At 44.8% G+C, this 12841-nt stretch overlaps 2 protein-coding genes and 1 long non-coding RNA gene across 4 annotated transcripts in view; all 3 read right to left on the minus strand.

Annotated features, from left to right (window-relative positions):
- Window positions 1-1687: 1687 nt before the first annotated feature.
- Window positions 1688-2894, minus strand: GPX1 (glutathione peroxidase 1). The gene is made up of 2 exons (XM_026084937.1): window positions 2640-2894; window positions 1688-2327 (listed from the first exon to the last, which is right to left on the minus strand). Exons 1-2 carry the CDS (start codon window positions 2877-2879, stop codon window positions 1962-1964), a joined length of 606 nt encoding a protein of 201 aa, XP_025940722.1. The 5' UTR covers window positions 2880-2894; the 3' UTR covers window positions 1688-1961.
- A 2474-nt stretch (window positions 2895-5368) lies between these two features.
- Window positions 5369-7405, minus strand: LOC112975196. The gene is made up of 3 exons (XR_003256510.1): window positions 6552-7405; window positions 6352-6440; window positions 5369-6142 (listed from the first exon to the last, which is right to left on the minus strand). It is a non-coding gene; the product is annotated as an uncharacterized LOC112975196 (long non-coding RNA).
- A 293-nt stretch (window positions 7406-7698) lies between these two features.
- RHOA (ras homolog family member A) overlaps window positions 7699-12841 on the minus strand; it is a 28575-nt gene continuing 23432 nt past the window's right edge. For both annotated transcript variants that reach the window (XM_026084938.1, XM_026084939.1), the window contains exons 4-5: window positions 9984-10114; window positions 7699-8958 (exon numbers count right to left, since the gene is read on the minus strand). In XM_026084938.1, the coding sequence (XP_025940723.1) occupies window positions 8785-8958; window positions 9984-10114 (305 nt within the window). In that variant the 3' untranslated portion in view covers window positions 7699-8784. The remainder of the gene's footprint in view (window positions 8959-9983; window positions 10115-12841) is intronic.

Raw genomic sequence — 12841 nt, forward strand, 5'->3', positions numbered from 1 at the left:
GTGAGGATTGTGTAATCTTCAGTTTAAAGCTTGATTACTCAGCCTTAGAAGTAAGCAGGGTGGAGCAGGCTGTAGGTTTTGCCACAACGTGTCCAGCCCAGCACTATTCAGCCCAGCAGTGGCCTTAGATTTACTTAAACTAACAAAGCAATCAGCAAATAAATGAGGTGAGAAGCTGAGGCTATAAACAGAAAACAAACAACCAAACCTAAGTGTTTTTAATTATGAAAGCAGAGCACAACTGATAAAACTTAAAAGTGTTATGCTTTCCTTCCAAAAGTCTGGGTTTCTAGTTTGCATTTGGTACTCCTCAGTATGGTACTGAGCTTACAGTCAGTGCTTCTAAGCCTTGTGAGGAGTGACTTGTAATCAAAATGTGCAACTATAGCCCACAGACACAGGTAAGGAGATAGTTTTCCAGTGAAACAGTTATCCAGGGTGGCAAGGTCATGGGCTGATTGAAAACTTGCAGGACCTGAGTGACTGGGCAGTAAGATGGCAGATGAAATTTGGTGCAAGCTCAGTTCCCAGAGGGAAACTAGTTCTAATTTCACGCATTCAGCAACAGGCTGTGAGCTGAGCATCAATGCTCAGGAACAAAATACCAGGATTATAAAAACTCCATGATACAAGTATCACTTAGGGCCAGGCAGGACTCAAAGGAAAGGAATAAGAAGAAATCTGTCTGAATCCTGGCTCACCCACACTTTGAATGTTGCATGCAACTGTTGTGCCTGAAAGCTAAGCTACAATCTAAGGTAAGACATGGCTCCCATATGAGGAATGGCTGAAATGGGATTTTTCAGTCTGAGAAAGAAATAACCTGCCCTGCCATCAGTGGATGGAGACTGCTTGCTCTCTTGTCCAGCATAAGAACTAGGGGGAAGCAAATGGAGCTTACGCAAACCAGGTTCAAAACAAACAAGATAAGCTGATTCTTCATCTAATTCAGTGTGTTACAAGGTGGTGGGGGTGCAATAAGGTTACATGAGCTTAACGTGGCACTGGGCAAGTATGCAGAGATCTGTTTTGGGCTACCACCAAAACAAAACACAGTAAACACAGGAGATCGCTGAGCTGGAAAGGGGGCAGAGGTGCTTCTGTTACCAGGCATGCTGCTTGTGGCCTTAGTCCCCCCTAAGCATCCACTGACAGAGGCCAAGTAATTAGGTGGACCTTGGTCTGAATCAGGATGGCTGTTCTTCCCCAAGCCATTTGCAAGTGCCATCAGAACAGCACAACATTCAACACAAACTCAGAACTACCCCTATACCTCCCTAAACATTTATTAATCTAGTGTCCATACTGTCCAGGCCTCTTATCACTATCCAAACTAGGAATTTGGAGGCTAATTCATACCTTGGTCCTGTGCCAGCATTATCTTTCTTATGCAGGCAAGCCTCGAGTGAGGCCAAGTAGAGTCTGGCAAGGTATTTCTATTCTATGCTGCTTTCCTGTTCTGACAAGCTAGTTACGCAGAGAATAGGACACAGCATTGATTCATCATTTGCAAACAGTGTCTACCCATCAAGTTTTTTTTTCTTTGTGTTCAGATTTCAGTCTGATTACATGCCATACTTGTGTAGCATGAGTCAGGTCTGTGGGCACACACACGAGCTGATGAACATGTAGTGTGGTAGCCATACTTTACCCAGCTATCCCAGATTTATCAAGCAGTAGCCTTAGAGAAAGTACACATTTTTTATTCAGAGGCTCAAAGCTGCTTCCCCTTGAGTAGCTTTCCAAACATTCACATGCAACTTTTAAAACATCAAGTACACTTCAAGAATTTGGAAGATGCACTCTCATGAGTAAAACTTGCAAGGACATTAGAATTCTACCACCAGAGTGAGCAGCCCCCCACTAGAAAAGCAGGCACAAGCCTAACAAACCAAGCAGGAAGCAGAGATTCCTCTCACACATTCAGCAACAGGCCTGACAGGTCTCAGCAAAGCTCTGGTTTAACCAAGAACATTCTTAGGAACTTTCTGAAGAAGCAATTCAATATCATCCTGGATCTTGATGGTTTCAAAATGCCTGCTGTAGCGTTTGAAGGGCACACCATCCGGGCCAATGAGGAACTTCTCGAAGTTCCAGGAGATGTCATTCCTGCGCACAGGGGACCAGATGATGTACTGCGGGTTAGTCATCAGCGAGGAGGGGTCATCATGTGGGAAGGGCAGCGCCTCTTTCAAGAAGGTGAAGAGTGGGTGGGCATCCTTCCCGTTCACATCGCACTTCTCGAACAAGGTGAAGTTGGGCTTGTAGCCGTTCCCGGGACGAACGTGTTCCAGCGACTGCAGAATTTCCTCGTTTGTGGCATTCTCCTAATAGGAAAAAAACAAACAGGAAAACAAACAAAAGGAACAAGCAGGAAAACAAAGTGCGAGACTCCAGGCAGGACCCAGCAGCTCCAGCGCCGAGCTCCCCCGGGGGTGGGGAAGCTCCTCGTCGGGGCTCCTGAAGCAGAGGGGCCGCTGCTTGGGGCCCCCCGCCTTCCCCGCAGACCCGGGGCTGCGCTTCCGGGCGCCGAGTCCCTCGGAGCTCGCCGAGGCGGGTTACCCCTCAACCGGCCTCCTGAACCGTTAACCCGCGGTTACCGCGGTCCCGGCCGGCTGCCGCCTCGCCGCCGGCAGTACCTGGTGCCCGAACTGGTTGCAGGGGAAGCCGAGCACGACAAGCCCGCGGGGGCCGTAGCGCCGCTGCAGCTCGTTGAACTGCACGAAGTCGCGGGTCGTGGTGCCTCAGAGCGACGCCACGTTGGACACGAGCAGCACCCGGCCCAGCAGCGAGTCCAGGGCCAGCGGCTCCGCCGCGCCCAGCGGCCGCGCCTGCAGCCCCGCCAGGCCGCTCGCCGCCGCCGCTCCCCTCGCCGCCATGGCAAGCAATGCGGCCGCCGCCTCCCCGCCTCGGCGCAGCCGCAGCCGCAGCCTCGCGCCGCCCTATGGGCGGGGCTGCCGGGGCTCGTAGCGCGAGGGGCCCCGCCGCCCCCCTGCCGCCGCCCGCCGCCCCCCTGCCGCCGGCAGCCGGGAGCTGGCTCCCGGCCCGGCCACGCTTGCAGGCTTCGGCGGGGCCTGGCAGGGCCTGGGGAGGCTGCGATGCCTGCAGGGCCCAGCTAGCATGTCCCGGCTTTCTTTTCCCTTTGTGTAAAAATCACTTTCCTTTTTTCCCCTCTGGTTTCATTTTCCCCTCTGCATTTTGCCTCTCCCTTTTTGCTTTCCTCCCCTTTCTCCATTTTTCCCTTTTCTCTCTTCCCTTCTCCCCACTTGTGCCCAGAACTGGAGGCTGCGTTGCCTGAGGCTGCACCCTGTGGCCTCCCCTGCACCAGTGCTGGTGGGGACGCCAGCCTCCTTGATAGGCTCCTTTGGTGCTTCATCAGAGATAACGTTTGGGTCCTTGCACACACAGCGATGTTTATACCAGTGACCTGCACTGGATCATGTAGCATTCGATCAGTTAACTGAGTTTAATGTCATCTTGTGCTATGCTACAATAGCCAGTTCTTGTGTGATAGCCTTTTTCAAGTCTTTATAGAAAGGCTTGACATTAATTAAAACCACAGAGTTAGGTTGTTTACAGATCCATAGATAATACACGAGTGTCATAAATTCTCATAAAGGCTATGGAAAAATCAACACAATCTGAAACTGCCCCATGAGCTAAAGCCTTTGTGGTCACAAGACAGTGTACAAGTATATGAACAGCAAAATGCAGTGTGAGGGGTTGTAGCTCTCACAACTGCCACTTTCCCCTAGGACATTATTGCTAAAGCAGAGCAGCTTATAAAAGAAATAGCAAACGCCTTCATTTTTTGCCCCAGGAGGAGGAAAAGGGAGGCACTCTGAATCTGAAGAGGGCCTAGAGTTAGGCAGCATCTGTGGAAAACACTGATCAGAGTGTTCTGCATGTGTGAAAGAGATGCTCTGAAAAGCTGCAGAAAAGGAGTTTGAGGCTGAATCAGTTCAGAGTGATCAAGCATCGCTGATAAATGGGCTGGACCACTGGCACTGTACGTTTGTCCTTTGGAAGGAGGCTGCCCAGTTGTTAAGCCTGGGGAGCAGGCAACTGGGCAGTCATCAGCTGAAATAAAGCCTGTTTGTCTTCTCATGCCCAAGCTTTACCGGAGATGTACCTGACTGTGCAAAATCAGCCACTTCTATGGAAACCTTGTTAATGACAATTCACCGAGCCATCTGCCTGATACCCCAGAGACAGCTATGGGAGAGGTACCTTCAGCTCCTCTTGTTCTGAGAGCTCACAAGTTCTGTTTTAGGTATCTTTTATAATTTTTCCAGTTCTTTGAGGCTGGTAATGCCTCCGTTTACTTCAGCAGTTGCTTTTCCCCATCCCCAGCTTTTCCATTTCTTGCCTTACCTCTGTGGTCTGTTTTAGGGAGTTTTACATCATAAAGTAGTAGCTGCTCTTCTTATTATGGTTTGGGTTCAGTCCTAGGTGAGTTACACTAACTGTTGCTTATACCTCCTACAGGCAATATGGCCTAAATACTCCTCCATGAGTCTTTTGTGTTGAAACATTATGCTTCTCCAGAACACCCATAGCACAGAATAATTTTTATTAGAGGATTCAGTTCAGTGCAACTGTCAAACACAATGCCAGGAAGCAGCAAGAATGGGCAGGAGTCATGGCAAGGTGACTTCTCACCAAGATAAGGCAGATCCGAGGTCAAGCCAGCAGATGAAATACGTGGGTCAGGATCAACAGGACCATGCAGCAGCAGAGCTTGGCAGGGACCAAGAACGAGGACCTCAGCTTATGCACTCCCCAGAGAAGGGGGGAAACCCCTGCTGAGGCTTCTGTCTTTTTTTTTTTTTTTTTTCAAAAAGCTCTGCCTTCACAACAGTTTCAGGGTCAGGCAGCTGCTTATCAGAGTTGGCCCTGAGCCCAGGCAGCCCAAACCCCAGAAGGGGGGGAATACATTCAGGGCTCTGACACACAGGGCCCTCCAGCTTGCTTTTATTTTACTGCTGTTTGTTAACTTTTCTGCTTGATATTAGAGACTCATCATAATACCAGCTGGCACTGAAACTAATAGTCACCAAACAATGTCTCTCTCCCTTCCAACAGCACCTCTGACTTGGGTTCCCAGGTGACTGGAGAATCTAGCAGTGTTGCTCTTGGCACCTGCGTCAGCAACTAGAAGCTGGAATAGTTCCTAGTTGCAGGGAGTTTTAGGACCTTTGCCTGATTATCTTGCATCTTCAGGCATTTCAGAAAACCTGTGTTTTTTGCAACATGTTACAGCATTGATATCAGAAGTCATGACAACTGTCCTGAGATCAGGGACACCTGAGCAAGCCTCAGAAAAACATCTGATCAGATGAACAGAGACACATGGCCCATGCTTGCTTTTGAGCAAATCAATGGTTACAGTCTATGCAGATTCATTGCCTGCCTCTTGGGCACTGCAAGCTGTTGTGAACTGAAAAAGAAGCACTTTTCCTCAGGGTGACCTCTAGGGCAATGCTGTGGCCGCACAGGCAGCTTCTCTTTAGCCAACCTTGCTGCCGATTTTGATGCTTGCCCAGACTGTCATCTTTGAGCCTCAGTCTGGATCTGGGGATTGCATTTGAAGTAGGGAGCTTATTTCTGGAGCCCTGAATTTTTCAAACAAGAGTAGGTTAGGCCTTTCCCTTCCGTAACGAGCAAGTTTTGAGGAAACTGACTGGATTAGCTGAACTTTTTTGGCTCTGAGCTATGCCCTGTGCCTAGACACATTTTGTAGAACCAGCTGAACTTAGACCCAGAGGAATGCCAAGAGCTCCCTTGAAATAACACCCCGGGGACTAGCTGGGCTCAGGGGACCCCATTTGAGGTGTCTGACAAGTTGTAGTTGTCCTATGAAGTAAGAAGACAAGACTAGTGCTATTTAAGAGTAACAGTGATGTTTATTAAGAGGTCACAACACACCTTCCTGTCTCCTGCTTCTGGAGTCAAACTCCCACTCCCCTTGCCAGGGCTCTCCTTACTCAAGCAGGGGACTTGTGCTTTGCTTCTAAGCTTTTCCCCTGTTGCTACTCTGTCCCTTTGGCACATCTTTGCCTGGTTGGATTGCTCTCCATGAGTGCTGAGCTCTCATTGCCTCGTTCTGGTCTGGCTATCCACATCTTCAGCTCCTTTTCTTCTGGAATAAACATAGCCAGTAGAGGTAAGAGATGTGATTTGAATACAAAGGGAGCCAGACTGCTCACCTTTAAAAGCAAGATTAGGTTGTGAAAGACTGATAACTTAATACCATGCAGTCATAAACTGGTTTCTGCTCCAATGCCAGTTGTCCAAGAAGCCAGGAAAGAGAGCTGGAGCATATGGCCACAAGTGGAGACACTGACTTACCAGCAGATCTGAACTTGGAGAAAGGCAGATAAGGTCTGGAGAACTAATGCCAGCTGGTGGAAAAGACAGAGGAGACTGGGATGATAGTTCTGTAGATTAAAGGGAGCTTAAATTAAAACTGAGATAGCAAATTAATTGCTTCTGATTAGAAGAGCAGATGGACACACAACCCATGAGCTGGGCCGCAAGAGCACACAGACCTGATTCAAAACCCCTGTGGCCAAAGAGCTGCTTCGTAACTGTGACTGTAGCATTCTACTACTCTGGCTCAGCAAGACCAAGAAATTCACATTTTTTCTGAACTACGAAAAAATGAGAACTGCACAGGAATGAGTAAGCTCATTAAAAATACAAAGAAAAAGAAATCCTTATAGGCAACAGGCAGCTGCGGCTGAGAACTTCCTGTTGGAAAACAGGCAAAGAGGAAGAAGAGGAAGGGTGGGGCCGGGTGCCACCACATTACTATGCTGGCCAGACAGTTAACTCCATGGTGTCCATGGCTGCTGAGGGAGGACAATGGACTGTAGGTACAGGAGTATGGGACACCTCGCAGGCCTCCACCTGGGGCTGTTACTCCTTTGTTGCAGGAAAAGGAATAAGGAATATTGTCCAAAAAATGTGACCCCCCCCCCCAAAAAAAAACAAAAACAAAAACAAAAACAAACCCAAACTAACAAATATTTCTAGCACACAACTCAGATGCAGCCAGGTGCTCCCTTACACCACTCATCAGCAAAATGCAGACTCCTTCACGCTCAGCTTTTTGGCACTGTCAGCTCAACAGCACAAATGCAGAGATGCACACTGCTATTCCATATCAGTTCTGATGCACAAGATCGCTTTCCTCATTGCGGCACTTAAAGGCATCCCTCATGAAAATGGCAGATTACATACAAATATAACCATATGCAACATCTCATGTGCCACAATGCAGTGCAGAACGTGTATGACAATCCAGACCAGGATGCTGCATGCCACCAGCATGCTTCTACTGCAAGTGTCTTCTTAACACCCCCATCTTCCTACATACCCCTCCTCTCCTCCTCCTCCTAGTCTGTACTCACATTCAAGATGGCAAATTCATCTCAGCTGATGGAGAATCTGTTTTGGTTTGAATATGAAAAGTCTTCAGCAAGAGGCTTCTGGGGAAGCTCTGCCACTCACCATAGGGTGAGGCAGGGTGAGGGATTCCATGGCTGGTCTGTGCTGCAGCGTTTGGAAACCACTACAGGAACTAGATATGCAGTGGAGAGGAGGGAAAAAAAAAAAAAAGACTTGCAACTTTTTTGCTTCAGGTTGTCAGATGCTGGGCCAAAAACCCCAGAGTGAGGAATACAGACACCAGGATACAGGGAGCTTAGAAAACTGCCTTTATTCTATTAGTTGTTGGAAAAATGAAAATACAGAAAGAGTCTAGTTGGCTGCAGAACAGCAAGAAGTTCACAGGTTAGGAGTCTGATCACTACATGGTAACCAAACTTACACAAAAAGTTGCATTTTTTAATTTTGAAATTGGGTCCAGCAATGAACTTAAGGCAACTGAACAGTTCAGAAGCTTTGAGGGTGAGCAGGCTGTCTTTTCTCATCCCTAGGGCACGTCATGGAAAAAACTCCTCCTGGGTATGCAGACCACTCAAATCATTCAAATGGGTCAGTCTTACAAATGAACAGGGGAAAAGAATCAGCTGCTTTCCATCGGACTTTATTTCAAATACAGTTTCTTAAAAAACCCAGAACACCTTAATGCAGAGGTTACAAGTAACAGTATTAGGAAATCCAATTATACAAAAAATACTACATCTAAGCTGGGGTAAATAGATTTATTTTTGGTAACATACATTTAAACTGGCACTAATTACACAGTAACTAAAAGGTAACTAACATGAAACCACAGAACCCTCACTTTTCCTTAGCTGAATGGGACTTGGTCATTTCAGAGTGATCACATTTTCAAACTAATGTTTTACACCACAGAGCCATGGAAATCAAATCTTTCTAAATGTGATAGCACTGAAGCTACACTTGATTCCACATACAGCCATTTAACTGTTGTACTCAATTAGAATAGGACATTAGTTATAAAGTAGTTACAGACCAATCCTCTGTGTTGCCAGCTTTTTCTCTTTCTAGAGAGGAGAAAGAAGATAAAGAATTGTCTTCAGTTAGCGCCTGGCATATCCTGTGAGTGCAGAAAAGGTTTGTTAGAGGAATGTTGAGGTTAACCTTGGGTGCACAGATGAATTTGATGCAGATTGTTATAAAAATCATGGTTGGCTTCTAAATACTGGTAGCAAGATGACTTGATTTTTAAATCTCTTAAGTAAATTATAGATAATGAAAAAGGCCAGTAATCATACACTAAGATTAATAAACAGCACTTCAAAATTACTCAAGTGCAGGGTGCTCCTTTGGCCATCTTCCCCTGGCCACGCTTTACAAGAGAAGGCACCCAGACTTTTTCTTGCCACGCCGTGCTTGCAAAGCAGCTCTAGTGGCCATTTCAAAAACCTCCCTCACACCGTCTTTGGTCTTTGCCGAACACTCCATATACCCAAATGCACCAATGCGGTTTGCCATATCTCTTCCTTCTTCAGGTTTGACAGGCTCCTGTAACAACACAAAAGCAAGCCCAGATAAGCACAATCCAAAAATGCATCAAAACATGCTATTATTTTCTTCCCCATTCAGCTTCTCAATAAATGCAAACAAATTCCTAGATTAAATGAGTGTAAGTAATAGGCTACTTTATTAACAGGTCTGCTGTGATTGATGCTTTTAAATAATCAAAGGGAAATTTAAAATAAAATTTGCATATTTACTCAAGATGCTGTATGCTTTATTGCATTTCTCAGCTTGGATTACACAGACTGTGTGTATACTTGCATATTGTGCCAATGCTTGAGGACATTACAGGTTTTACAACACCTCTGAGTTTAAAAGACACAGGACGTTTTGAAATTCAAGCAAAAGATTACTTATATGTAACAGTAAGCACTTATGCAACTCTTTGCCATAATAGTAACAAAAGCCTATGAACAATTCTCCACATTGGCTCATCAGTCTTTGTCTAAAAATAAATATTATGCAACAGGAACAAAAAGTCCAGGATGGAGCAGAATATTTGCAGTCTTATACCCAAGCTGGGGGGAGTTCAGACATGATCTGAAAATGAAACTAAGCTGTATGGTCAGGAAAGAGCTACAGCATCTGTGGTTATTACTTCAAAACACCTACCAATGAAACCGTTTCCTTATACATCCTGAACATAAAAAATAAAGAACAAAAATTCAAGCATGTATGTACTTGATGTGTCAATGTCTCCAAATTACTTCATTTCTACCTCATGAATCCAGTTCTTCAGCCTGGAACAGCTGACTGTCAGGAACCTAACAGTTCCTAATATAGCAATTTCATTGTTGAAAATGCCTTTTAAAATATACAATGTCAGAAAACAAGCACTCAAAGGTGATATATACTTTGTGGTTTCTGTCACAGAAACATGTCCAGTTTCCATTCTGTTTTTCTGCAAGTCACAGGAAGCTGGCAGTAAGCTGCAAATGCCCATTTAATGCTCTGGTACAGCTCCCACACACTTCCTTCACTTATTGCAAGACAATCTGAAAGGAACCTGCCTGCTTCATTTTGGCCAGCTCTCGTCTTGTGTGCTCGTCATTCCTCAGGTCCTTCTTGTTTCCTACCAAGATGATAGGCACATTGGGGCAGAAATGCTTCACCTCTGGGGTCCACTTCTCTGGGATGTTTTCTGGGAAAAAAGAAAAAAAAAGAAAAAAGTGACTATAATGACATCCAGTACTTGAGCTAGTTTTCTTTTAAAGTTTGGATCTGCTGTCTGATTGGTTTTAGCTTGCTAATCCACCCCGATTCTCTTTTCCTGCTTTTAATTTGGGAAACAAATACGCCTGCTCTGGTATTACCAAAAAAGACATGCTAGTCTATGGTAGTTTCAAAGCTGAAGGATACCTAAACTTTTGGTTTCCCTACATCTCTCAGGAACTACTTGACAACACTTAGCATCAGATACTTCAAAGAACAGCATGCAGAACTCTGAAGTAAAGAGTTATGGAATACTCTGCTTCAAAAGAAACATTTTCTTTATCTCCAGAAGCTGAAAATGGGCACAACCTTGAAGCACAAGTTTTTACATCTCTTCTTTCTCTTAAAAAGAAAACCAAACAATCCCTCCAAAATGTCCCATTAACATAGAAGAAAATTTATTCTATATGCCAGTTACAGATGCACAGAAAAAAACTTATGTCAGTTGCAGATTTTCCATTTCTCTGTATCTACAGCAAATTAATTTGCACTCATATGCAAGAATCTTTTGTTTCCTAACATAGCTTCCCTACTTTTTTTTTTTTTAATTGGCACTGCAAATGTAAGACTTGAGGCTTCTGAGGGCATAGTTTTGATAAATTCTTTACAGCAGAAAGTGTTGAACAGCCTAAAACATTCAGGCGTTGCTTTCAGAAACTCTGAGACATCTAAGATTTGGCAGGGGATATACCTGCAGGCTCTATACCCCTTTTTATCTTCATGAAATTCCCTTCAGCTTTTGAAGAGATATTAACTATTATGGCATAATTTTCTTGCTTGAAAGAGTAACTATACACAAGCTTTTTGAAGCTAGTTTTGTGCTACAGGGGTGCAAGCCTCTAGCTGTCTCATACCCAAAGAGCTGTCTGGCAGTTCATTTCTCTCTCTACCACTCCCCAGTGACACAGGGACCCTGACACTGGTGAGCAGAAAACAAGGAGAGGGAGGAAAAAACAGCTTGGCTTCATGGAAACACTTCTATCTTCAGAGTTCAGTAATCCATCTTTATTTGACAGTGGCCAGTTAGCTCTGCAGCTCCCAACGCAGCAGCATATGCAGTAGGGCTGAACACAGATCAAACCCTACGTGTAGCTCATAACAGCCATGCCAGGCATGACTATAGCTCTGCTGCCAACTGAACCTCGAACTGTTTCAGAGGGAGACGAAGAAAATGAAGTATGTCTTTAAATGCAGGATCTGGTGGAAGTGATGGAGAGAGAGATCAGATGTCAAGCTGGCATTGATTCTTCTAGGCGGACACTGTCTCTTACACCCAGCTCCATGACTGCTACCCTTCAGAAGCAAGACAACAAATCAGACTGAACAGCCTTCAGGCATTATCCCAGTCAGTCTGTAATGCCACTGTAACATCTTAAGGAATATTTTGTTTGCTCATGTACTCAAACCTTCTATGAATTGTGGCAGGAACAGTATTTTTTGACAACTGGGGCAGATATATTCAAGACTAATCCTTACACGAACTGCATTTTTGTGCTTCACGCCTCCTTTTTGTCTCATTCTTGGTTTCGTCTTGAGATCCAACTCCAGGAGGCAGGAGCAGAGGTGTGGAAAAAAGCCTCTTTGAGAACAGCTTGCAGTGATCATGACGGTCTTTGCAGTAGAAAACTCTGACGGATTCAGTGGTTTAATATATTTGGGAGATAATTTGTATCTCCTTTATGAGCACCACTTAAGTAGATTTGACACTCTTCATTTATATATAGAACAGAGGGATCTCATTTTTCCTGGCAAGGAACTGCCTCTATGCACAATGTATGGATGTACTTTTGACCAGCTACAAACACCAGTCAGTCATCATACCCAAGGTCCTTGTCAAAGTACAGCTGGTGTCACACACACACACTCTCACGCCCACAGAATCTAAGCATGTAAAGATTTTTCTTATCATCATCTGCATTCTAATAACAATCTACAAAAATAGCAACTAGTGAACAAACACCCTGTTGAGAAGCAGGTACCTGAATTTTTGCAGTAGTTCTTTCACTTGTTTAAGAAAGTCCTACCACAAAGTAGTTATTTAGGAGACTACACTGGAGGGGTATTCACTATTTTAATGGGAAAGAAATCAAAGTTCCAGAAATGCTTTCAGTCTTAGATATAAGAGCATCTCTATCTCCTGCTCTTTACCCTCTTCAAAAAACCACTTTGCAGGATCACACACATGCATATCTGCATCAGATTTTTAAATCTGTTACTTAAAATTTCAGTCTTGGACTCCACACAGAAAAGATGAGCATCCAATGCACGAGTAGGTGTTTGAAACATGTTTTCAGAGCTTACAAATCATAAATCAAACAAGTCTTTTCTTCTGTCTTCTCCACTGCAATGATACTTCAGTCACTGGAGAACAGACTAGGATAGCCTAAATCTGCAGCCTCTGCCATCATCTTCCACAAGTAAGAAAGCTATCCCTTTCTGTGTCAAGCTCTCTTCCATGCAACAGGCTATTTGGGACCAAATGATTTAGCATGTTTCAGGCTGATCTCTCTTGATTAAACAGAGGGGGAAAAAAAAGATGAAAACACAGAGCTAGCATTCCCATTTATACAGAAGGGGAGTTACTATATTGTCCTGGATATAATGTTGCCTGAGGGTATAAGAATTCTCACTTTACAAGGAGAAATAAAAAAACTAT

Source organism: Apteryx rowi, unplaced genomic scaffold (genome assembly GCF_003343035.1).
Source record: "Apteryx rowi isolate R43461 unplaced genomic scaffold, aptRow1 scaffold_655, whole genome shotgun sequence".
Classification (NCBI taxonomy): Eukaryota; Metazoa; Chordata; class Aves; order Apterygiformes; family Apterygidae; genus Apteryx; species Apteryx rowi.